Source organism: Dromaius novaehollandiae, chromosome 2 (genome assembly GCF_036370855.1).
Source record: "Dromaius novaehollandiae isolate bDroNov1 chromosome 2, bDroNov1.hap1, whole genome shotgun sequence".
NCBI classification, from domain to species: Eukaryota; Metazoa; Chordata; class Aves; order Casuariiformes; family Dromaiidae; genus Dromaius; species Dromaius novaehollandiae.
This window is the reverse complement of record NC_088099.1, coordinates 9,307,902-9,332,930: the sequence shown is the minus strand read 5'-3', so window position 1 is coordinate 9,332,930 and position 25,029 is coordinate 9,307,902. Positions and strand designations below refer to the sequence as shown.

Here is a 25,029-nt window from a genome sequence, read left to right as displayed (position 1 = left end):
TCATTTCCCCTTTGCGCTGAAACAGGATTGATTTTTATCTCGGTCATCTATGGCAGAAATCTGTCCGACACACTCTTAAACAGCCCCATGACAGGGATTCCTACAGTATCCCTAGGCAACGTGCCCTAACAGAAATGTTTTTTCCTAATATTCATGTAGATTGTTTTGGTGCAAATTAACTCAATTTCTTCTTATCTTTCATTTAACAATTTTCTACAGCTTGGAAAACTGTTATGTGTGTCACATCCCCCCAAGCTCAATTCTATCAACACAGAAATGATGCAATTTTGTTTTATCCATCATTAGCGTGGTGACTTAAATTCTTTCCACATCAAAACTCCTGGAGAGAGGTCTGATCAAATATGCATCTAAAACATGTAACAAGAACTGGCCTGTGGATTTTTTAAAGGGGTGGGTTGGTTTAGAAACACATTTTATATTTTCAAATATAAATAAAAAATGAGATTTCTGGCCTGTGGTTCTCCTACCCCTGTTTTATTGCAAGAATTTTCATGTGAAACCACTGATACAACTTTATGGAGGAAAAACATAGCTCTCAAAATTGAGTTAATTTGCGAATGTTATGTAACATTCATAATCTTTTTTTCTGGGAATACTGTAAATTTACGATATTTCCTATGCAACCCCGCTGACTGTGGATCTACAGCAAGATCCTTCTGCTAGGCACCATGGGGCAGATTCCCAGCACTTCTATTAGAAGCCATGGAGTTATTCCAAACTATTCTGTAATATATGAAGCAGTAATACACTAATTAGTTATTAAAAATACCAGCATTATCAGAAAAGGGGGACACAAATCTCCAATACAGTGTTTAACCTAAGGCTACTGTAATGATGTTGGTAAAGAGAAACAGAATTTGTTGCGAGCAGGAACCCAATAGCTCTGTTATACAACTTTCAATATACTATTTTTTAGAAATATTTGACTCAGTGATACAGAATCTACTTTCAGATATCTAACAGTTCCTATTTTCATCACTCAGATACTGATCTACATATTTTATTTGTCATTTTTTTATTTTTATTCATGTATTCCTGCTTAAATAGAACAGTAGCTGACTGATTAGGTTTAATTTGGTTGCATACTGTGTAGCTCTTTTCTCACTTAAGGTAATTTAAGAGATAACTGCATCCCTGACAATGCAGTAACAGTAAAATAATAGTGGAAAATAGAAGAGATTCTGTCACAGAGATGGGATTAAATTTTGTGCTGCGTTGCACATCAAGTAAAGCTGCAGAGATCAGAAGACTTACTCTGGATTTAAACTGCTGTAACAGCACAATTGACACTCTCACACATGATATATACACAGCGAATCTAGTTTCAGGGAAAGATTCATATTAGCTTCCAAAATCTCTTTAATCACATAGCCAGATAGACCTTAAGAAAAAGTCCCTCACAAACTGTTGCAACTCAAGAGATTGTTGCCTTATCTTTAAGAAGTCAAAACAGTGGCAACTGCAGCATGTGACACTTCTATTTTTATTATTACTACAAGCGTGAAGATATCGCTCCATGATAAAAATGAAGAATGAACTGCAAGATACTGCATGGAACTGTTCGAAATTACCTTAAAGTTTATAAGAACAGCCAACATTTATTTAACATCTCCCCTCTGAATGTGCCCAGGCTGACATTATTTCTAGAAGGACAGTGCGTAATTCTAGAAAGGAGAGTTATCTTTTCGTTAGTGGCCTGAGCAGAGCTATTGTCGAGAAGAAGAACTTGCTGCGATAAGGGACATCAACACAATGCCCAGAGAAGTGTCAAGGCTTGGAGCTCTTCCTGAAGAAAAGCCCTTTTGAAAAGGACCTCTGTGAAAGACAAGTGCAAGCTTCTTCAGTGCGACATACTGATAACCTCCGCGGCCAAGCACCTCCTCGGTGACAGCATTGGCAGACATGGATGGAGCTAGTGAGATCAGCATGGACATCTGGCTTCCTTCCAATGCCCAGAGGAGACCACTGACCACAGTAAATAACACCGTTTCCCTTCCAAAAGCTATTCAGCAGCCTGAATGATGGGAATCCAAAAATTAGAGGGTGACAGGTGTTGGATTTGGCTGGCAACCCCGTTCCAAACAACCTTCTGCAGAAAGGGAAGGTTAAAGACTGGGCTATAGCTGGCAAGGTTATTGCTGTGCAGTGCTGGTTTTTGAAGACAGTCCAGATAACAGCACATTTCAAAGTTTTCAGGAGCTTGCTGATTCCTAGGCTGGCGTTCACAATGTGCATCATAAACGGTTCAATTTTCTCTGACCACAGCCAACTGAGAAGGGCCAGAAGCCCATTCCAAGTGATGCAACCTACAATGCAAGCAACCCTATGACAAGCAAACTTCAGCCAAAGCAAGAAGTCAAGGTAATTCCTTCCAAGCCTTTCGTTGCATGATTGGATCAAATCTAAGGTTCTCTTTGTTTCTTCTGGTTTAATACGGATGAGGCAAAGTAATGCTGTAGCTAATCCTTCTTCCTTGCAATAGAATTATTTACAGTGGAACTATCCACTTTAAACACATGGCTGAGATAAGAGCTGCTCTGTCATTCTTATTTTGACTGTAACAGAAAGGGCCAGATTTTTTTTCACATTTGGTGTAAGTCAGCATGCAAATAGAAGTACATCAGAAAAATAGTCACCTACATTTCCAATAGGCAGCTACATAATGGCTAACTGAATTTATGGTCCCAAGTGCTACATAGCAGCTGCATGTACCTAATGGGCAACACTGAATGATGTCCAGTATGCAAAACAGAGGAAAGCTTTCTATTTGAATAAGATGCCAATGTCACTGAAACATCTAGCCGGTGAACTTGGCAGGGAAACTACCCTGCCTGAACAAGCATAGAAATGGAGGAGCAAATTCCTTGCAGCTTCTCCTATAAAGCCCCATATGAGCAGGTTGTACATCAGGACACCTGAGTGGTTTCTAGAGATGGGGTGCATTTGTGGCACTAAAAGGGCATCATCAAGTGTTACCCTCTCCCTTTTACTGCACAGTGGAAATGGGAAGGACTGCAAACTTATCCACCTCCATGAAAAGTATCTTTTGTGGCTGAAAATATGAAAGTGCTTAAAAATAAACAAATATTCTTCACTATCCCAGTGAGTCTTCACATACATTGTCAGTAAGGAGTCTCCTGCTCCATCTGGCCCCTCTTAGCACCTGGAGCTCCAGCTCTAGCATCCTCTTGGCAAGAGATTAATTTATCTTAAAAATTTCAGTGATGACTCAGTCTGATTCTTTATCTCATAGCCCCCACCAGGCCTTGGAGCTACTGTTTACTGGGAATGGCTAGCTCTACAGTGTGAAAAATGAGGATCACTTTCTCTGTTGACATTGAACAGGAATTTTAGGAGCTATTTGCTCTCAGCCCTAATTATGAATGTCCCTTTCCAAATTCAGGTATAATTTTATCATTGAAATTCCTTTTTCCAAGAAAAAGAAGTTTAGAGCTCTAGTATCATATAATAGAAACCTGAGCACCCAGACAAATCAGGTAAGGCACTGTATCAACAGCCTTACTAGCATTTTTCATCAATAATATAATTTCCAGGCTCCAGAATTAATACTTCCAAATTTAAGAAAAATATCTACTTTAGCTGCTTGAAATACTGTAAGCACAAAAGATACTGCTCAAAATAAATGCTATTTGATTTTGAGCTGTTACCAGGCACCGCACCTCTGAGACTAGCCATACATGTTCTAAATATACTCTGTGATTTTTGTGAGAGGCTGATTAGATTATGGAAAAGACTTTTTGTTATTACGCATTCTCTTTCCTCTCTTTATAAAGTCTAGAAAAGGAACAGAAATAATATCAGCATGAATCAGCCAATAGCTTTGGATAGGTACTTCCCGTAAGCTCAGGGATGGTTTCAGGGAAATACATGTGAGGGGAAACTGGGAGGTTTTTTACTAGAGCTTGCAGTAAAATTTCTGCAGTTTCATTGTCTTAATGAAGATGACATCCTGGCCTCTCCCACCAGGTGTCACTGCAAAGTCACATAAGAGGATACGTCTGTGATAACGTAAGATGCGGGCAGAATGAAGATTAATAAAACACGTATGAGTTACAGCTGAAAAAGTGTCTCTTTTTGCTCCTTCTCTTGCTCCCAAACCTAGCCAGAAATAAAACTTGACAACATTGCTCTACATTAGGCTCAGCAAAAGAATAGAGTATCAATTTTATGTCATAGATAAATACAATATTGCATAAGAGTTTTTAAATAAATGCTATGTAAGATGTTATTGATGCCTGGCTGCCAGCTGTTCTCTCTTTTTCACGGGAGGATAAGCTGACATCCAGATGTCACAAACCCCACGTCAGGACTGTTTCAAACTGAGCCAGCACAGGGATATTAACTTCAAAATGATCTTTAGAGACTTACAGGACAAACCCTTCTGATCACTCTCTTTGACTGTGACATGAGATGAGGAAGTAATTCTTCCTTTTGGAAAACAAAGTCCCTAAAAATCACACAAAACATGCCCTGTAGATCAAATTGCAAAATAGCTCCTAAGAGACTACTCTTACATCCAAGGATGCATACAATAGGACAAAAGGAAAACACTCAGTATCACAATCTACAGACAGGGCAGGCCCATCTAGAGCTACCAGTCCTCTCCTGCCCTCCCAGCACTGAAGGAGAGGACATTGCCCAGCTCTGACCCCCCCACATTTCCCAGGCAGCAGAGGGTTACTCCAGCCATGCAAGCTGTGTATGTGCATCTGCCAGTGCAGACTTGCTAAGAGCAGGTCACGCCACAGCTTTATGCCAGGGCAGCACAGGAAGGACTCTGTCCTGCTTGGTGGAGCTTCATGAAGTTCGTTACCCTGCAGAGGTGTTCCAGGTCTTGCAGCCGCCTGCCAGCTGGGCTGTTCCACAGTATTTGGCATCACAAACCGAGTACTTCATAAATGCTAATGAATTTAATGAGCTTCTCAACCGTGGCACAGGGATATTACAACTTTCCTTTTGTCACTCGCTGGTATCTCTAGCAGACCCCACTAGTCTCTGTGCTTTCTCCCAACCTCTGAATATACTCTCTGCAAGTGTCTGGTAGCAAATGGAGACACTCCAATTACACCATGACAGAATTCATTTCTGGTGCTTAAGATAAATGAAGTTACTGTTGAAGAGTGCTGTAACAAAGTGCCTAATTGAAATGAATTTTAGCTGCGCTACACTTGTTGAAATATACAATACTTTTTAATAAAGTAAAAATATATATAAAGAAAATACCTTTACCCTACCACTTTGAAAGCACTTTGTGCTAGTACTACCTGTTTTAAAATTATGTTTAAGCCTCATTGTTCCTAAAACATATGCTCAGACCAACAGTGGTCATACAACAAGTAGTGAAATGTAAAACACTCTCTGCTGGTGCTGTTCATTTAAATGTTTAGCTGATTTCAGCCTCAGAACTTTAAATTCTCTGTTATAGGCTGTCACTCCTTTTTCATATAGGCATGTATCAGACACAGCACTGAAAATGTTAAGTCAAACTATATGAAAACATTGTAAATGTTTATTTCAGTAATAAAAGCCATGCTTAATCTATGCTTTCAGGTTGCAGTAATCTATGTACCAACCTATAACCTTCCGGCTAAATGCACTAAGTAGATTAAGCTCTGATTGATTTGAAATGTTTTTCACTATATTATCAAAAGCCAACAGTTCAGCATAAATACCTTGAAGATTTTTTTTCCCCTTTGGCAGATTTACGAAAGCAGAGCTTAACTTGAATTGAAATGAACTCCTGCATTTTTACAGGGCAAAAAGCCTGTCAAATCCACTCTAGATCTGCTCTGCTTTTGGACTTACTGAAAACATCTGATTAATAGTACTGTGTATCTATTCTGTCGTGACAAAAGCAATCACGTTAATGAAGAGAAGCCTTCCCTCTGGGTCCAGCATTCGTATCAACCGTTGAGTTGCACCAAAAGGTGGCACTCCTGGGACTGGAATTTGCACGACGCGGGATGCCAAAGAGCGCCCAGAAAGGGTGGGTGGGATGTTGCCGCTTGCGGTAAAAGATCGTACAACTTGGCTTCCTCACGTAGGAAGCGCCAAGAATTTTTTGTGCTGCGTTTGGGGAAGACGAGAAGTAGGTCATGAACTGTTACAGTAACCCGACAGAGCACTTGGGGAGGCTCGGCTGCCGGCGCTTGCCGAGGTTGTGAACTTCAGCAACAAAAAGAACACGCGAGGGAAGAACAACGCTTCCAACGCCTTGTGATCCTGCTTCAGCATTTATCACAGCTCATTTGCAGACTGGGTGGCAGAGATAGCTGCACAGATGGGATGAGATTTCCACATATGTTCAGGGTCCATGGCAGTAGCTTCCCGAGATGACAGCAGCGCAAACACAGACGTGGTTCGCAGTGTCCAACCTCACTGTAGTAGTGAGGTATGGGAACATCCCAATTGCTGGCAGGGAGAAAATTCCTCCCCATTGAAAATGATGTCTCCATTCTCATGAACTCCAGCAGGAAGATTTCATCTGCCTTCCAGAAAGTCTTACCAAATTACCACCTTGGAATATCCCATTTCTTGTGAGGTCCCCTCTGTTCATGTATTCAGAGCACTGACACCCAAATGCTGGGACCCGTTGGATCCTGCTGCCCCATTGCTTGTTCACACCTTGGCCACAGATTTTCAGTCCTGACTCCAGTCCCAGCTTTACCTCCACGATGACCATTTTGATGTGCAGCACAGAGTTCATCCAACCACAACATCTATATCCCAGGTTTTCCTTTGGGTCTCTCTCTATGTCACTTTTGAAGTAGGAGAAGCTTTTATTTAAATATAAACTGTACGCAGACACAAAGTGGCATTTCCAAATGGATGCTGTATTCTGATTTTGGCAAAACTTATGGTCAGTGAATAACAGGTACAGTGGTCCTACTCTGTACCTACTATTTAGAGAGGTTGCAGAATCTGGTCTGGTAGATTCAGACTGTATTTGATCATAAATTCATTTATTATCCCAGTATATTAACATAAAGTTAACAAGAAAGTTCATTATAAAGGACAAACTTGAAAGTCAATGTCAGCTAAGAAATTGCCTGAGCAATGAAAATATGCGTCAGCAAAACACAAGTGTCATCATGGGCTTGCTGGCTTGCTTGGAGTTCACCAGCATGACAAACTCCTCCTGTCAGCATGGGGCTACGTGCAAGACTCTGTGAGAAACCTTATGTACTTAATGATGTTTATCAACAAAATATGGTTACTAATATGCTCATTTGACCTGCAGAGTCAAACAGGATAGCCCACATCTTCAGCAACAAATGAATAAATAAATAAAAATTAAATATAATTAGCATTTTGTAACTAATTTATCCACTACTCAGATTACAAAGTGCTTCACGAGGAGGACATTCACTTCCAAATATCCTGTGATATGACATAAACACACATGTAAATACTGGAAATAGTTAAAATCGGTATCAGATATTTCCACTGATGTGTTTGTTGAGTTTGTACCCTGATGTGTGCAAACTCTGACACCGAATGGGACTAGCTTGTCTGGGAGTGACAAATGAAAATGAATTGATTTTAATTCCCTCATTTTTGAGTCCAACAGCCCTAGCTTAGGTACAATACAGAGTAATTTAAAGAGTGCTTCATATTTTTATGCCAATTAATGATGAATGGCATTTTCGTAAGCTGCTCTGTACCATCGAGGGCCAAGGAAACTGGGACCAGCCAACAGGGCTCAATTAGTAGACCTACCTGGACACTTCTGTTTGAAGAGCTAAGAAAAGCATCAAAGTGGCAGTGCTGAGACCTGAGGGAGGAAGCCTTGGGACTTGTTACTTTAGAGAGAAAATATGTCACATGAAAGAGACTGCCAGGTCCCCAAAATAGGATCCCTGTGAAAATACACTGCTAGAGCATTAGCCAGGAATGGAGAGAGGAATGTGTTTTGTGTGCATGTGTTCTGTTCTTTATTTTATTTTATTTTATTCTGCTTGACTATTAGTTTAAAAGCATATTATGTCCCCCAAAAGAACAGGGGGTGCCAGTGACCCTTTCCTAAGCTAGTGAGCAGGCTTACTTGTTTTGCACGTAGCTGCTCACAGACACCCAAAGGGTCATTTGCCAGCTGAAAAGAGCTGAAGTAAAGCAACGCACCAGCGATGACCCTCTACCTTATCAGGCCCATTTTCAAGAGGAAGAAGCCAATTACTGTGAGGACCTGCCTGCTTTAAGAAAATTTTTAGCTAGCAAGATCTGGGCAGCTTCCAGGTCCTATGTGCCGCCTAGTGCTGTGAAAAACAACCAAATCAACTAAAATTGTTTCTTAGCTTCTTTCCTTAAAATAGAACCACTTCCCCTCCCCATTTCTGTCCTTTCCTTTGATTTGAAAACTAGCATGTCTATGAGTGATTGCAGGTGCCATTAAATAACGAAGCAGTTCTGCTCATTAACACTTCCTGATTTATTACCTTTGCACTAAGGAAAAGAAAAAACAGCCTGGAAAACAGAATTTTTACATCATTTCACATTATTTCTAGTCCAGCACTTCAGACAAGCATTAGGATAGCAAATTTTCAGCTTCTGGTCCACCAGTCCCCAGAATTGCAATGCTGAACATCTAATTCCAGCCAGTTCTGTAAGTCTAGAGTGTGACTTAAAACTCGTACTAACTGCTGCCCTAAATGTTGTATCCTACCTTCATACAGCCAGTCGCTGAGCCCATTGAAAATAACACCTTCCTTTCCTGTGGAGACCACTCGGATGGCTTGTTTCCCCACATGGGCACAGTAATAGATGTTATTCTCAAAGATAAATATCTGATTTGAAGGGAAAAAGAAAAAGAGAACACCGTTAAGCAGTGGCTCCATTATAAAATGTTGCATTTTGCTTTTACAATAATTGGCAGTACAAAAATCACATATCACATCTTTATAGCATCTTTTTTCAAAAAGGATTTTCACAGTTTTCTTCCAATGCCATTGACTGACAGAAAGATGCTAATTTACAACAAACTGAACCCTTGCTCCTCTGACACAAGCTTTATTTTTCTCCCTCCTGACTTTATTTCAGAAACTGAAACATCACAGCTAAGGAACAGTGCAGTCAAGGGCACAAAATAAAGAATGCCATCTCTCAGGATTTTGCAAAAGTGGCCCATGACACACCAGCAGCATGCAGAGTTGATGGTGATGCTACGTGGTGACCAAATGGGTTCTTCCTCTTTTCCAGCTTTTCCTGTTCCCTTAAAATACAACTGGCAACCCATGAAATAAATCTGAATTTAGCGCAAATGCTCACTGCAGATGCTACCCAACAAGACATGCTATCCAAGGGCAGTGGCAGCAGCACCTCACGTTGGGTAATGAGGCACGAGGAGGTCTGTATGCAGGCTGGGCAGCAGCACACATGCACCAAGGACCCAAAGCAGTGTGCTGGACCTCCCTTCCAGCCCCAGTACCCAGGTTTGTCCTACAGAAATCTGGGTGGGTGGGAAGAAGGAGCACACATGGACTTTGGAGGTGTCTGGAACTCATCGGTCCTAGGCGCCCAGCATGGACGCAGCCTGCTTAACCTGCAGCCTGCCTGTGGAAACCTCTCTTGGCCTGTTGCAATGATGTAGTAACTTCAGGCTGCTGAAAGATAACAAGACCAAAAGGTAATGAGACCTTCTCATGTGGGCAAGGACAGGCCCACAGCAAGGGTCATTCACTAATGGGTAGATAAGTCTGTTTCTGCAAATATCTGTTCACCCATCTGGGGCCATCCAGCTCAAGGGGACTATCGGTGTGAAAGCAATTCCAGCACAAATAAGAATTGGGTGGTATAAAATTATCATCAAAATTTCAATTCCAGATTGTCAGGAAAGGAGCCCAATATCAGACTCCTGAATAAACCTTCTGGTTCTTCAAGTTAATTTCATGCGAGGCAATAGATCTATTGGTACTAGACACTTTTGGAAATCAGGCTGTTTGTTTAGATAGCTGAGTACTGATGAGCGAGCTAAATTTTAGCCAGCTTTTTAAAAAATCTTGGTCCTTGACATCAGTCTTTATCGTCTGGTTAAATGCTTTGTCCTGTGTGCTACTGTCATGCACTACACAGAGATCTTCTCCCCTCCTCCCCCAGAGTGAGCTGCATCTGTTCAAAACAGCGTTCTTATTTCTAAAATATTTTAGCTTCAATCAGGCTGAAAAGATACAATGAACAGGGTATCAGGAAAGCCATTTAGACTGGAAAACAAACTATTAATGTCACTTATTAGACATTCACAGATGGGTTTTTATACACTTGAAGATACTGGAACAAATGTTAAGTACCTGTCCCATGATACTAGAATGCAACTTCTCATGTTACACTTATGAAAAGATAGAATTGGGAAAAATATTTGCTTTCAGCTTATGTTTCACATCCTATTACAGTCTGCGTTTCACCTAAAGATGAGCTGGAAAGATTCCAGAAGGAAGTATAGATCCTAATTTAATTTTGGCAGCTGGTATAGTGAGTTTGCCTAAGGCTAGAAAGTATGACTAAAACTGTAACCTGCTTTTATTCCGTCTAACCTACATAGGCTTTTAAACTAAAAAGAGTTACATCCAATTAATACTTTTTGAAAGTAAAAATATGCTGTGGAAGATACTATACCTCTTTCCTACCCTGATTTTCACTAAGCAGAGGAGCCAGATGAGGGCTGCTGAGTAAAGAATTTTATACTAGTTAACTGCTGTGCTATGGGGGGTTGTGTAGCTACTGCATGTGGAAGGGCTGCTGGAGTTTAAATGTATACGAAAAGAAGGAATACTGAGTGGACTAGATACTTTTGGCAAAATACTGGGTTTCTTTCCATACTGTAAAATAAACAGTCTCTTTCCTTGATGAGATTTAAAAATAATAAAAATCAGAGCTACCATGGCAGTTATAAAAACTGCAAATACCAATAGCAGCAAAACCACGAGCGTGGAGGAAGACTGGTCAGACCAGGGCTCAAGAAACCCACTTTCCTGCAGCTCACGGGCAAACTTAGTTTCACGGTTCTCTAGCATCAGGAAGATAGGAGTTTTCTATTTTACGGGATTGTCATCGGAAAGACATCAAAGATTGTGTTCAGCCATGAAGGTGACGGAGGCCACGTATCCCTTCCATGAAGACAAATATTCTTCCAGCTCTGATGAGCTTAGTGCCACTGGAGACTTTACAGACCTAGGCCTTGCAGCAGTATTATTATTTAGCACAGTGTGGCAAAATCAGGCAAAGGCACCTCATATGCAAAGGAGTTGCCCTGTATTTCTTAATGGGAAAGGTTCAGGGAGAAGAGAAAAGCCAAAACAATACTTTCTCTCTCTTCACTCATAAGAAAGAGCAAAAGTCCTCACACCAGATGTTTTTAGGTAGAACTACAGGCATGTAGTGCTGCTTCTTCACAACACTGTCCCCCCCTCTATACAGCATGATGGTCAGCACTGCACACTGTGCAGCCCAAGGATGCCGCCATCCACCTGCAAGACAGACCCAGCTCTCTATCACCAAGAACTACATGCTCAGGGATGCCGTGGGTCTGGCCTGCGACCGGCACATGCTTGGGTGGAAGGAGTCAAGCAACGCAACACATTCCTTGCCCAGCTTTCCACAGCAAATGAAGGTTTTGCAATGTTTTGTACTATATTAAATAACTCCACTGGAAAAATAAACAAGACTGAATAATAGCCTGTTTCTGCCCTTCTCTTTATAAAGCATTGCATTGTTTTTCTTGTTGTTTTTTGTTTTGTCTTCACTGTTTTGTCCTTCAAAGCTTTATTACACTAATCAGACTACATGTGTTATCAGGAAACTGCAATGGAAAAAATAGTGTTCTGACTTCAAACTATCTCCCATATAATTCAGAGCACCTCAGAGAGAATTTAAAATTATCTTCCCAACTACAGTGCCTTGTACCCTAAAAATGTCAAGCATAATCAAGATAAAAGATTACTGAAGCAGCACATGGAAGACTTCTGTGTAATGTATCTTATAAATTAAGTAAAAGCTTTTGAACTTTTGTTATTCATCAGGAAGAAATGTCTTTACATTACTTCACATTCTAGGTTAGAAAGATACTAGTTGATTTTATAAAATACCTTGATAATGTTTCCTGCTGTTTTGATTTTATGGCATTAAAGCAGTACTTCCTATCAAATGATCAGAATACTTTCAATTAATCAGAGTATAAGATGTTTTTGTAAAGATAATTGAAAAAAATAACATAGGGACTTGTCTTTCATATTATTGCGTGGCTGCTTTACACAGCAATTCTAGACTAGCCTAAAATGACAACAGAAGGGCTCAAGCTCTGTTTTATGCCCCTGTCTGTACGGCAGACCAAGAACAGGCCCGAAAGACTTTGCTCCTGACTATGCATTCTCGCACTGCATGTGCCTTTTCTTGTGGACAGCACAATAGGTGCGGCATTGAGCACAATTAATGCCGGGGAAAATAAACCTATCCTATGTCGAGGTTAGATCCTCGCTTTGAATGCCACGCACAATTTGGTCCTGACATCCTCAAAAGGAACTCAGAGGGAAGAGCAGATATTCTGACTGAAGTAACCAGAATGGAAACACCCATATCTGGATTGAAGAGAATGAAATTGTTAACTCTATAGATCAGAGGAAACAAGGAAGACAAGCTCTACAGAACAAGGAAGAGGAAACAGAAAAGAGGAGAAGGACATTTGCACCCTTTTGGTTTTCCAGAACAACACGATGACCAGTGAAATCTAGAGGCAAGCTGTTTAAAATGGATAAAAAGATTTTTCCCAGGTGAAAGTGCAATTACCTTGTGGAACTCCTTGCCACTGGATATTGTGGAAGACAAGAACTTCATTCTCTTTTTGCTAAATGTTATAATATGATTCAAGACATAACATATTAACAAAGATAATTGGAATGACCAGGAGAACTAAGATTTATTTATTTATTTATTTATTTAACTAAAGTGCACCCAAGGTAATACCACAGCCCTGATAAAAATCAATGAGAATCCTGCTGTTGGCTTTATTTGGCTCAAGATGTCACCTGAAGCTTTCAGAAGAAGATATAAGCCCTTTAGCCTCAGGTGTCAACACATCACCGACACATGTGGGCTGGAAAGAAATCTCTGCCTGGTTGCAATTTATAGTAGGACTGATTGCTGCAAACCATTTTACACCTTCATATAACACAACTAACACTAGAGAAAGAATACTAGACTGGTTGGAATGAAAGCCTGAGATAGAAGCAGAACTTTAAGTCAAAAATTAAGTATTTCTCCAGTAAGATAATGGCAGACTGTATAGCTCCCCCCTCCTCCTCCTTCCCCACACACCCCTGGAAGCCAAACACCAAAGGAAACAGAAAGTCCTCAGGATGAGAAGATGCAGAAAAGCATAAGAGACGTTGTGTAAACTAACAAAATAAGTTTAATTTGCTTAAAACACACAGGGACTTGAATAACACTGGCTGTTGTGAGGAGGATTCATTTAAAAATCTTTTTGCAGCCGCTTAAAGGCTTCCAAAGTAATGTTCTCTACCAGAGTGGATCCAGAGTAGTAGTAAATACTTATGTTGCAGTAATTAAAATATTGGTATATTTCAACTGTTCAATTTATGGAGCTTTTCAGGAATCTAATGAAAATAATCTCCTTAAGACCACCGTAAAAGTCACAGTGAACAGCTCTCTAAAGCAGCTATTGCTCTATAAAGCAACAATTGTTCCATCCTCCTTCCTTCCAGCCGAAGAGGTGAGTGCACTTGCTATTTCTTCATAGACCAACAGAAGATAAATTCATACTCATTAATCTGCATTTTTATGGCTTCTATTTATTTTCTAACTTTACACTAGAATTCCAAGTTGATGTTCTCTTTCACCCACAGTTTCTAACACGTACAACTTGTTAACTGAATGAGCAACATCACTCAAATTTATCCCCTCCAGGCATAAAGCTAATGTCTGGGTGTTTATTACTTTAAATTATTTGCATATTGTAGAAGCATGAACTTTTTCTACATGCTAGAAGACACTTCCACACTGCAAGGTCAGCCCATGGGATTTAACTACACAACATGGCTCTTTGCGTTGGCAGCATGGAGAGTTTGGTCAACAAGAGCTGGCCTTCATGTACAGACAGGCACAAGTTGTACGCTGACACTGTTTTTAATTCCAAATCAGCCCAAATTTCTTTGGAATCTGAAACTATGGTCACATGATGGAAGACTCAGTCAGTGGGGAAATACAATTATAAGTCAGCATGCTATTCTGTCCTCACCAAACATACGGTATTTCATTGTCTTCTGTTTTTAATGTTAATGCCTACATTTTTTCCCCCCATGCAGAAGTCTGTTCTTTTGTTGGCACACCAGTTTCCCTGAGGGAGTATTCTGGCAGAATAAATAAAATAACAGATTCCTTTTAGGATTCTGTGTGTCTCACAGAAATGCTTACATTTATTTTGCAGAATCAGTAAAAGTTATCTGTATAAAGGTAAGCATCTGGATATTTCACTGTTTTGGATGTTGAAAAAATACACAGAAGAGACAGTCCCTTCCACAACAGCATATCATTTTAATGGACAGATAAGTAGTATTATCCTCTCTCAACAAGTGGGAAGAAAAAAAAAGAGAGAGAGAGAGAGAGAGAGAGACAGAGACAGAGACAGGGACAGGGACAGGGACACTAAAGACAAGACTTAATTGCCCAAACGCAGGTATCTAGAGCCACTTTAAACCCCTTAGTGTGTCTAAAACTTCTGACAGATATCATATAGGACAGACGGAAAACCTGTGCTGTTCTGGAATATCACCTAGGGGTCAGATATATTTAATACCATTCATTTGAGGCGCTTTAGGAACCTATGTTTGAGAAACCAAATCCCATTCTAAATGTCACATAGGAAAAGACTGGCAAAACCATGAGTCAGATCTGGACAGTTTGAGCTACTTCAGTGCCTTAACCGTAATACAATCTTTATCGTGAAGACTGGGAGAGAAGAGATCTGAAAGATGCCTTGTTCTGCCATGAATTGCACGTCTAAATGACCAATTTACTTGCAGGGTCAAAGCTATCTTCAAGAGGACACTTACCTGAACTCATTATATTTCCTTCTGCAAAGGCAGAACAATAGCTACTGTAAAATCCCTTTCACTTAAATAGTAAAGAAAAGTAGTTCTTATATGTATCGTGTTCTGTACATTTGCCAGCACTGGCTGAAATCCATTCTGCCTCATAGTGTGCGCAACTTTCTACCATCTTTCGTAGATATGTCGTTCCAAAGGGATGATCCAGTCTGTCTTAGACAGACGCCAAGTACACCCAATAGAAAGACACAGATACCAATAAAGATATAAAGACTGTCTAACTTCAGGGACTTCACCACCTCCAGCAGCTTTTATGGAGTGCTGGGTTCTGCCAAGTCCAAATAAAGTCAATCAATCCAGTCCAAATAAATGAGATATCTATCGCTTCCACTGAATATAAACAGCCAACAGGAAATGTCAGATGCCTTCATCTCTTCATGATCTGGTCCATTCCTAGCCCTTTGAGTGTAATGGCAGCATAAGCATGCCATCATTAGTCCATCAATAGTTTTCACACAGGAATGAATAAATAAATAAAATTCAAGGTGAAAACAACCTTCGAGCAGATACCAGACCTTCCTCCTAGCTAGCACTGCCCTAGTGATAGGCTAGACTCAGCCTCCCTCATGCATGCCCTTCATCATCTCCGAGAGTCCTCTAGTGCTGCTACAGCGTGGCACAGCCCCAGCAGAATCTAAATCTTCTGGCTCTTCCACCTAAATTCCCATCACCAAAATTTTTAGGCAACAGCTACCTATCTATCTTGCCCTCTGAGAATATACATGGGCAAATAAACATCTGAGGTAGATCTAGATTTCTGCCAGGTTAGGCACTCCTTTAATGGAGCAAGACTACATCACTCTGTGGGGTATAAATGGGGATTTAAGTGCCTGAAACTAATTTAGGTGTGATTTAAGGGTTCTACCCACTGTCCATCAACTATTTCTTCCATCAGGAGTGCCTGTGAACAGTCCCACAGTCTAACCAAAGACGTTTTTAACTTTGCTATTATTCAGCGTAAGGTATTCCCTTAAATTTTTTAACACTTTTATTCATTTATTTGATCAACCCTAGGAAGGTAAAAATTTCTCATTTGGTTCTGAACTCTGTGTGTGTGTGTATATATATATATATATTATAATATATATATATATTATAATATATATATATGTATATATGTGCGTATATATATATATATATATATATATGTATATATTTTTTGTCTACCACATATCATATAGATCTGAAAGCCTCGGAAATATAGATGGAGGTACTTCCCAACATGTCCAGGAAGTATCAAAGTATTATATATTTTTCTTATAGTAAATAACTTGTTGATAATCACAGTGGAACCATGGTGTGTAACCAGGGATTGGAAGCGTCAGATCATGAACTTCCCTGTCACTTTTTTCAAGGTTTTGGAATGGCCTGAACCCCTCTGCATTGGATTCCAGATGTTTTAGCACCGATATTTCCACAGATATTTCTGAGCATGAGCAAACTCCTGCTCGAAATGCATATTTAGAAAGATCTCTCCATTCTCCCTCAATTTCTAGTGCTCTTCAATTCCATTTAAATATTTTGAAGGTAGCCCCTCTCACATAAGTTTTGTTTTTCCACTGCTATATGAAATCTGGAAGCTGAAGACTGAAAATGAAAGAGAGCAAAGAGAAAGATTCCCTGCTGTTCTGTTTGGGCTACAAGTTGAAACTTGCCCTTACTACACAAAATTAGCATGCCCATCCCTGTCTGTGCCGCATTTTGAAGTGGATATGATAATTGCATTTTTACTCTGGGATATCAAGGAAACTTGACAAGTATTGTACAGAAAAGGTCTTGACATTTTGCAATTGTCATTCTTACATCAACTGCAGCAGAAAAATGTGTGATCAATTCAAAATCAGTTCTAAAGCTTGTTGCTGATTGACTATGCATTATTTAATGAATATTCTGCCAATCTTCTCTTCTGAATCTCAAAAAATAACACAAACTTTGATGCTCAGCTAGCTTCTATTAATGCATTCTGTCACAAGCGCTTTTCTTAATGCATATGACATGATTAGGCCAACTCTTATCAGTTCTTCAAATAGGGTAACAAAACCATAAAACTAGTTCTCACCGGTGAACTTACATAATAAGAGTTAGTATTTTAATTAGACTTTTATAGTTGTTATCAAAATATCTTCTGATAGCAGGTGGGAAAATGAAAGTTAGACAAAAAACTTCAAAAGATTTTCATTCTTCCTCATTAACTGGTGATTTTTACAACTTAGGAAAGAGACTTATAACAAGTTATGCCGGATGAGTGAAGTAATAAATTTCTCAATTAATATTTTTTATTTATAAAACCAAATTTCATCATTAAAATCACTGATGAACCCATGAAACTTTTTGATGCAATCAACACAGCACAGGGAATCACATCTTGATAAGTAATTGACAGAGAAGGCTACAGTTTCAATTTTTCATACAAGGGCTTAAACTTGGCTTCAGTTCAGAGTAAGAAACTAACTCACTCCTTACCAAGCCAAGAATTTAGAGGATATAGCTATTCCTGAAGACACACAACAGGCAGATATGAGTTATTTCAGTTCAGCCTTATTCTGCCTACAGAAGGGCAAAGGTAACATTCAGACCAAAGTAAGGTTCACATCAATATTAAAACGATTCTGGAGGAAGGCTGCTTTCAACACAGAGAAGCTGAAGCCACCCTGGGGGTCCACTAAAACCAGAGAGTACAGCACTGCGGGTTGATGCATGTAAGCATCACACTGATACATTAACACATCAAAACCAGTATTCGTGACTCCTCATCCAAGATTGAAAGCTTGTATGTATCTAATTTCAGTAGCGTAAGAGATTAACTGCATGGAGATCAATCCAATGAAAGGAGACGTAATTGATTCTGCAAACGAAAACAGTCAGAATTACTATAAAAGATGAATGAAACTCTACTACATTGGTTAGCTTTGTTTACACATCTAGCAAAGAAAGTGCAAAAGAGTCACCATTTGTAAATTATGTAAATCTCTTGATTTTAGCCAAGTATCTTGGAAATTTCTAATAGCTATTGTAAAATAAATATTAAGAACTTAATTTTGTTTTCAATTGCACAGGACCAACAAGGGAAGGAATACTGACTAAGAAAGGGAGGAATACCAATGAAGAAGTCTGAAGGAATGGAAAAACACCCCTACATGTCTTCAAATGAAAAAAACAATATATATATTCTAAAGGCAGTATCTATAGGCCCCCACTGTCCCAGAGACATCCAACAGATGCAACAGTTTGCACAGCAATTTCCAGGCTCTGCTTCTGGATCTGCTGGGAGCTTCTTCTCAGATCATTGGAGGACTCCTGAGAACTCTTTGAGAAACATCAGGTTGCCTGCTGCTGCTGGGTAAGGATAGCTATAGGCAGCTGTGGCTTCCAGAAAGCTCTAGCACCTTTCCAAGCACTGACTGGAGCAACTACCCTGGCACATCAGAGGCCTCTATGCAGGCCGAGCTCCTGAGGGAGGTGGAAACAGCTCTCTAGGTCTGTGGCTGCAGGGATGGCTGGGGCCTCTTGTTGGGGCTGGGGGAGATGGTCTCCTCGCCTGCAGGAGAGTAGACTGCACAGCATCCAAGGTGACAAGAAGGCTGATCAGATCTTTTCTGAGACTCTGTAGGTGCAAGTGGAGCCTGAACTACCAGCTGTACCAAAGGAGGGGCAGGTAGAATCTGTGCTAACCAGGCTGGGACAGGGATGATGGTGATGATGAAGGCTGGAAGCTATTGACTTCTGGCACTGCAAGGAAGGCTCCCGCTCTGCTGGCAGATCTGCAACTACAGAACAGGTTCAGTGCCTTGGTTGCAGATGAAGGGCTGGGAGATCTGTCCAACTGGTGAGAGAGTTTTAAACTTTTTGGGTGGTAGCACCCTTCGTATCAAGAGTTCTTCCTTTGCTTGTTGAATAATCTCAGTGAGATCTTACTTCTCCAGCCTAATGGGGAAGGGAGATGATGACCTATAGTCAAGTGGGTGGACCAGATGGCAAGAAAAGGGTACAGGGTGATGTGGACAATAGAGACCTTAAAGGCAGCGAAACAGGCCTGAAGGGGGGCAAACTTCAACAGACACACAAAAATAAGGAAGAGCCAAGAGCACAACATTATGGGGAAAGCTTTCACGCTTTTTCTGGGAAATTGGCATGACAGAGTGCATCTCTGAAGTGCCTGTACACTAATGCACATGGCATAGAGAATAAACAGGTAGGTTTAGAAGTCTTTATGCAGTTGCAGGACTACAGTTTCATTGATAGGGATGTGGTGAGATAGCTCACGCAACTGGAGTGCTGCAATGAATGGACACCAGCTCTTTAGGAAGGACAGGCAGGGAAGGTGAGGAGGGGAAGTTACCCTTTATGTGAAAGGGAGATGGGAATTCATGGAGCTCTGCCTTAGGATGGATGATGAGCCAGCTGAGAGCTTGTTGGTCAGGATTAGTGGGCAGATCAACAGGGAGGCCTTTTGTGGGCGTCTGCTACAGACAGCTTGATCAAGAAGTAGATTATGCCTCCTTCAGACAACTGCAAGAAGCATCACATTTGCAGGTCCTTGTCCTCATGGGAGACTTCAACCACCTCACTATCTGCTGGAAGGACAACAGAGCAGGGTACAAGCAATAGAGGAGGTTTCTGAAGTATATTGATGACAAATTCCTAACACAGATTGAAGAATTGAGGAGGAGGTGCTCTGCTGGACCTCCTAGTAAAAAACAAGGAATAACTGATACTTTGAAGGGATATAAATATCAGAGGCAGCCTTGGCTGCAGCAGCCATGAGATGGTGGAGTTCAGGATCCTGCAAGAATGGAACAAGGCAAAGAGTAGGATCATAGCTCTGGACTTCAGGAGAGCAGACAGTGGCCTGTTCAGTTACCTGCTTGGAAGAATCCGATGCGGTAAGGTCCCAGAGATAAAAAAAGGTCCAAGAGAGCTGGTTGATATTCAAGGATTACCTCCTCCAAACTCAGTAACAGTCCATCCCACCATGCAGGAAATGAAGCAAAGGCAGCAGGAGGCCTACATGGATGAACAAGTAGCTCCTGACAGAACTCAAATATAAAAAGGAAGCGTAAAAGAGGTGGAAGCAGGGACAGGTGACCCAGGAGAAATGCAGAGACACTGTCCAAGCATCTAGTTACATTAGGAAAGGTAAAACCCATATGGAGTTGAATCTGGTGAGGAACATGAAGGGCAACAAGAAAGGTGAAAGGACAGCAGCTTTAAAAAAAAAAAAAAAAAGACACAAATTGAAATACAGGAAATTCTGTCTGAACATAAGGAAACATTTTTTCGCTGTGAGAGTGTTTGAACACTGGAACAGGCTGCCCAGAGAGGCTGTGGAGTCTCCATCCTTGGAGATAACCCAACAGGACACCATCCTCGGCAACCTGCTGTAGGTGACCCTGCTTGAGCAGGGGGGTTGGACTAGATGATCTCTAAAGGTCCCTTCCAACCTGAACCATTCAGATTCTATAATAGTGACTATATGGATTTTTTTTAAGTAACATGATTTGAAAATGTATTTGTAACCATATTACCCACAAGTTATATAGAACATGCTTAATAGATGAATAAAGCCTGTATATTGCAATTTCTTCCTAGGAACAGTTAAGTTTTTTCTAAGGCTACCATTCTTACTAAATCACATGTCTGTGGTGTGCCTACAGCATTCAGTTGTACACCTTTTGCCCAGGAGAAGTTCAGGTTCCCTTTGGAAAGCAGGAAGGTTTATGAGAACTTGTAGTTTTTAAGGTCTTTATCTTGTTTATCAGTTTTGAGTTGTCTCTTAAGTCCCATATAATGGGCTATAGGAGTGATGATAGAATTCTACAATCCCAGTATTATCTCCATTTTTTTTCCTCTTAAATTGAGCATGAAAGAGATTTTTTTCTTGATGCTCCAAGCTTTAAATATATTCATATTCTTCTCAGGCTTCTGCAAGTTTCTTTAGATTTTGACATTGTATCATTACAAATGCAGTATATTTCCATTTATGCTCTGTGAGCAGGCTATTCATACCTATAATCTTCCAGGGTCCAGCAGAATAAGCAATTATCATGATTCTGGATATTCAAAAATATATATATTTTAAGAAAAATACACTGTCCTATTTTATATTCTTCAGAGAAGAAAAGAGGGTTTATTTCATATCTACAAAAAGAATCATGTGTGCTTGGAATTCTTTGCCCTGGATTCTAATGGGGTTATTTTAATTTATAACTGCCTTGTTACATTAAAGTATGTATCAGTAAATGTACCATTTAGTATGGAACTCTGATTCTGCTTTTAAGTTCTGCTTGATGGATTATCTTGTATTCTGTAACCTAATATCAATGATGGTTATGTAGGGCATCACTATAAATTAGATTATTTAATGTGAGATGATACAGTGTTTCATTTTAAATATTTTATTGTGTTATAGAATGTCTGGCTAAGGAGAGAGCGCAGATTAGTTATCAGCATAAAGAACCGGCAACTGGGATTCCGGTTCTCCCAGCTACACACCACCTGTCCTTGGACAGTGAGCCACTCAGTGAGACTTTCCTCTTTAATATAACGTTTAGGAGTAGCGATCATCAACGTCTACTAGGTCAACTACTATATGCTATTTAGCTGCTGGAATAGAGTTGTTGCTTTTTGAAGCAAAAGGAAACACAAAATAGCAGCTTTCCAAGAAAAAAGCTTGTAACTTCATAAGCACATATTTAATGGACAGCATCTACCAACCATGGCTTTATAAGATGCCAAAAACACTTATGCACAGACCTAAGGAACTAATTTGCATCTTTTCTAGTGGTTAGGTCTTTGAAATGAAAAATGCCCATAACAGATAGATACATGTTTAGCATACATAAAGCACAATTGACATTAAAGTAATTCCAATATTTTCAATTTCCAAAGAAGGTATTTTTCCTTTTTTTCCTTTTTTTCCTTTTTTTCAGTGGAACTCTACAGTGGGATGCTGCATTGTCAGGAATTTTCTGCTTTTCTGCTACTGCAGTAATATATAATGAAATGCAGTAGCATATAATGAATGATAATTCAGCACTTGCACTGTAGTGTAACAACATAGTGAATTGCTTTAGGACAATAAGGGAAAGTGTTCTCACCTGGCAAATCTATCAACACTATGCATCTCTTGTAGGTACATACTCCATTTCCTTAATGCAGGGTGCAAATGTCCACAATATTTAACATGTTAGTTTTGTAAGTCCACTGTAAGGTATATATTGCCATCTTCATGCTGTTACTAATCCCAAAAAAACACTAAGTGACTTGTATGAAGTTGTACGGGAAGTCTATGGCACAATACTGAATCAGACTGTCTGACCTCTAGATGTGATGCCCTAAACACCCCGTCATCCTGTTTCCTACATTCAAATGTAAGAGTACAAACTATTTTAGGATTCATGGGGAAAGCTTCTATGGCACATCATCAGATTCATTTTTTCTTTGAAAACTTTCACATCCACAAAAACAGCAACAGCTTATTTACAAAAGTCAGGTATATTTTCTTTTGGTGGCATTTACTGGAGCATCTTTTCTTATCATACTTGTCTTATTCTTTTGCTAGTGAGGAAACTGCAACACCAAGAATGCTGAAAGGGAAAAGGACACAACCATTTTCAGCAAAGGTGACAATGCCAACGCTGCCAAAGCTTCCCTTTGGTGAGCAAGGACTGAACACGTATCCCCTCTAAAGCCAAAGGAAATGAAAAGCACGGGAAAAAATAAAAAAATAAGGCAGCACAGCCACTGTAACCAAGCAGCAGAGACTCCTCTGAATGAAAAAGCAGTGGGGGTGAGGGACAACAGGGGGCTGAGACAAAAATAATTTGTCCAGGTATTCAGCTTACGTGTAGTATATCTCACTGGGGGCTTCCTAGACCCTCACATTCAGACACTAGGAAAGGGAACAGGAAGGAGAATATACATTATTATTCTAAAGCTCTTGCTTTTCCCAGAATGGAGGAACCCTGTAAAAAGCTGTCAGCTAACTCTGAATGTCCCCCTCCATGTTTAAGTGCGCATATTGTCAGGAGGAAGTGGGGGACATTTTCTTCCTTTTAATCAGCGAGATAACCAAAGCAGAATAATTACATACAGCAGGCTGCAGCTAAATATTGATTCAGATGTCATTGCAAAAGAAAAGGTGAGAGAACAGCAGCATAAAAAAATAATGATGCCAAATCTATGAAATGATGCTGGAAACAAACAGACCTATAGCAATTATACACAGAGCAGATCAAAGACCCTGCTGGATTAGGAACAACACAGGATGAGTCAGTACCTCCTGTGAAAACAGCCCTCCTCCCTTGGTATCTGCTCAGCCCTTCTGCCTGGGACTAAGCTAGCATGAGAGGCATGAGCGAGGCAAGCAAAACCCTGCCAATTAGAGGAGTCACTCCAGTTTAGTTCCAGGTGTCAGCATTTAACCAGCTTTTCACATCTAGGTGTCCTAGTTAGCACAGCAACATGCTAGAGTGTTGAAGTAATTTGATAAAAACAAATTAAGCAGATCAATTCTCCCCCTGTGCAGCAGGATCTAGCATCCACATTTTTATATGCGAATGAATTCCAACATTTCTCTAAATTGCGTCGCACTTTTTAGACAGTAGTATCTATAACAACAAGCTGTTTACCAGCATTGGCATTCATTGTTTAAGGGCACCTGCAAAGCCCTAACATGTTAGATCTGATACACTTGCTCCACCTTTTTCCCGGCATTTGCATTTTATTGAAATTGAGATTTCTTAATGAAACTCCTACACCTGCTGTGAAACAGAACTTCTATTACTTTAGAACCAATTATACACTTGATTTCTGCACAATCTACAAAAATAAAAGGTAGTTGCTGCCCCAAATGTTAACGCTTGGAAAGGTTTATTCTGCAGGAACACAGGAGGAACCCATTTTGACCACTCTGTGGGTTTGTGAAAAATGCAAGCGCATAAAAAGCTTTTGGCAGCTAAGTGCAGCTATAATCCTTTTCCTGCATGTTTTGGATGATTTCAATAAGTAGTGGGAACAGTAACAGACTGACTGGCCAGAAGAACCACAATAACATGCTTCTCTTTACTGAGGAATAAATAATAATATCCGTGAGAGAGATTTTTTGAATTATAACTGTTGCCTATAGAGTTCTGCAAAATTGCTTCCTCTGGCATCTGATGCGTTACTGTTATCATTAGTATCTATCAGGACTGTTACAGATTCTGATTAAAAAGAAAAATAAAATGGAAAATAGCAGTATGGCAGAAATTCTTCTGCCTTTGACATTGAAGTTTAACAGCTCCTGGGAACAGTGCTTTAATCTTGTTAATGCAGCCAAATATTCAATATTCAATTCAATTAAATAATTCAATACATTATTAGAGTAGCTCTATTGTTTGTGCCTTATGACTATAGTGCCCATGTACATACACAGTTTGTCCTTAAAGTAAATATTGCAAACCTGGATGTACTCATTTTGGGGAAAAAGTATCCCGAACATTTCAGGTGTTTTGGGGTTCTTTGAGCACTTCAGCAACAGACATGTGCCAGACAGTCTCCCGCCTCGAGAACTCCCTGAGTTCAGTCATGCTGCCAGGAAAACCAAGAAAGGAAACCTGCATGGTTGCTGCTCACAGTGTACTTATCTTTGGATAAATAGGGGGATCCAAGCTTGTCAGTCTCAGATGCCTTCTGAACACTGAGTTTGGGGTGATATTAACCTTTGTGCAGACAGTATTGGGGGAAACACAGCATGGAAACTTCTGGCGAGCCCTCTGCGGGCAGAACTTCGCTCTAAAAAATGCAAAGCTATGAAGCACAGAAACAGTAAAATAGTCCAAGAAGAAAGATTAACAGAAGTTTCTGTGGTGGAATTGAAACTCCAGAAGGAGAAAGT

At 40.1% G+C, this 25,029-nt stretch overlaps 1 protein-coding gene across 4 annotated transcripts in view; it reads right to left on the bottom strand.

Moving 5' to 3' along the window:
- DPP6 (dipeptidyl peptidase like 6) overlaps positions 1-25,029 on the bottom strand; it is a 582,220-nt gene that overhangs the window by 85,715 nt on the left and 471,476 nt on the right. For all 4 annotated transcript variants that reach the window (XM_064505741.1, XM_064505742.1, XM_026097080.2 and 1 more), the window contains exon 8: positions 8,705-8,825. In XM_064505741.1, the coding sequence (XP_064361811.1) occupies positions 8,705-8,825 (121 nt within the window). The remainder of the gene's footprint in view (positions 1-8,704; positions 8,826-25,029) is intronic.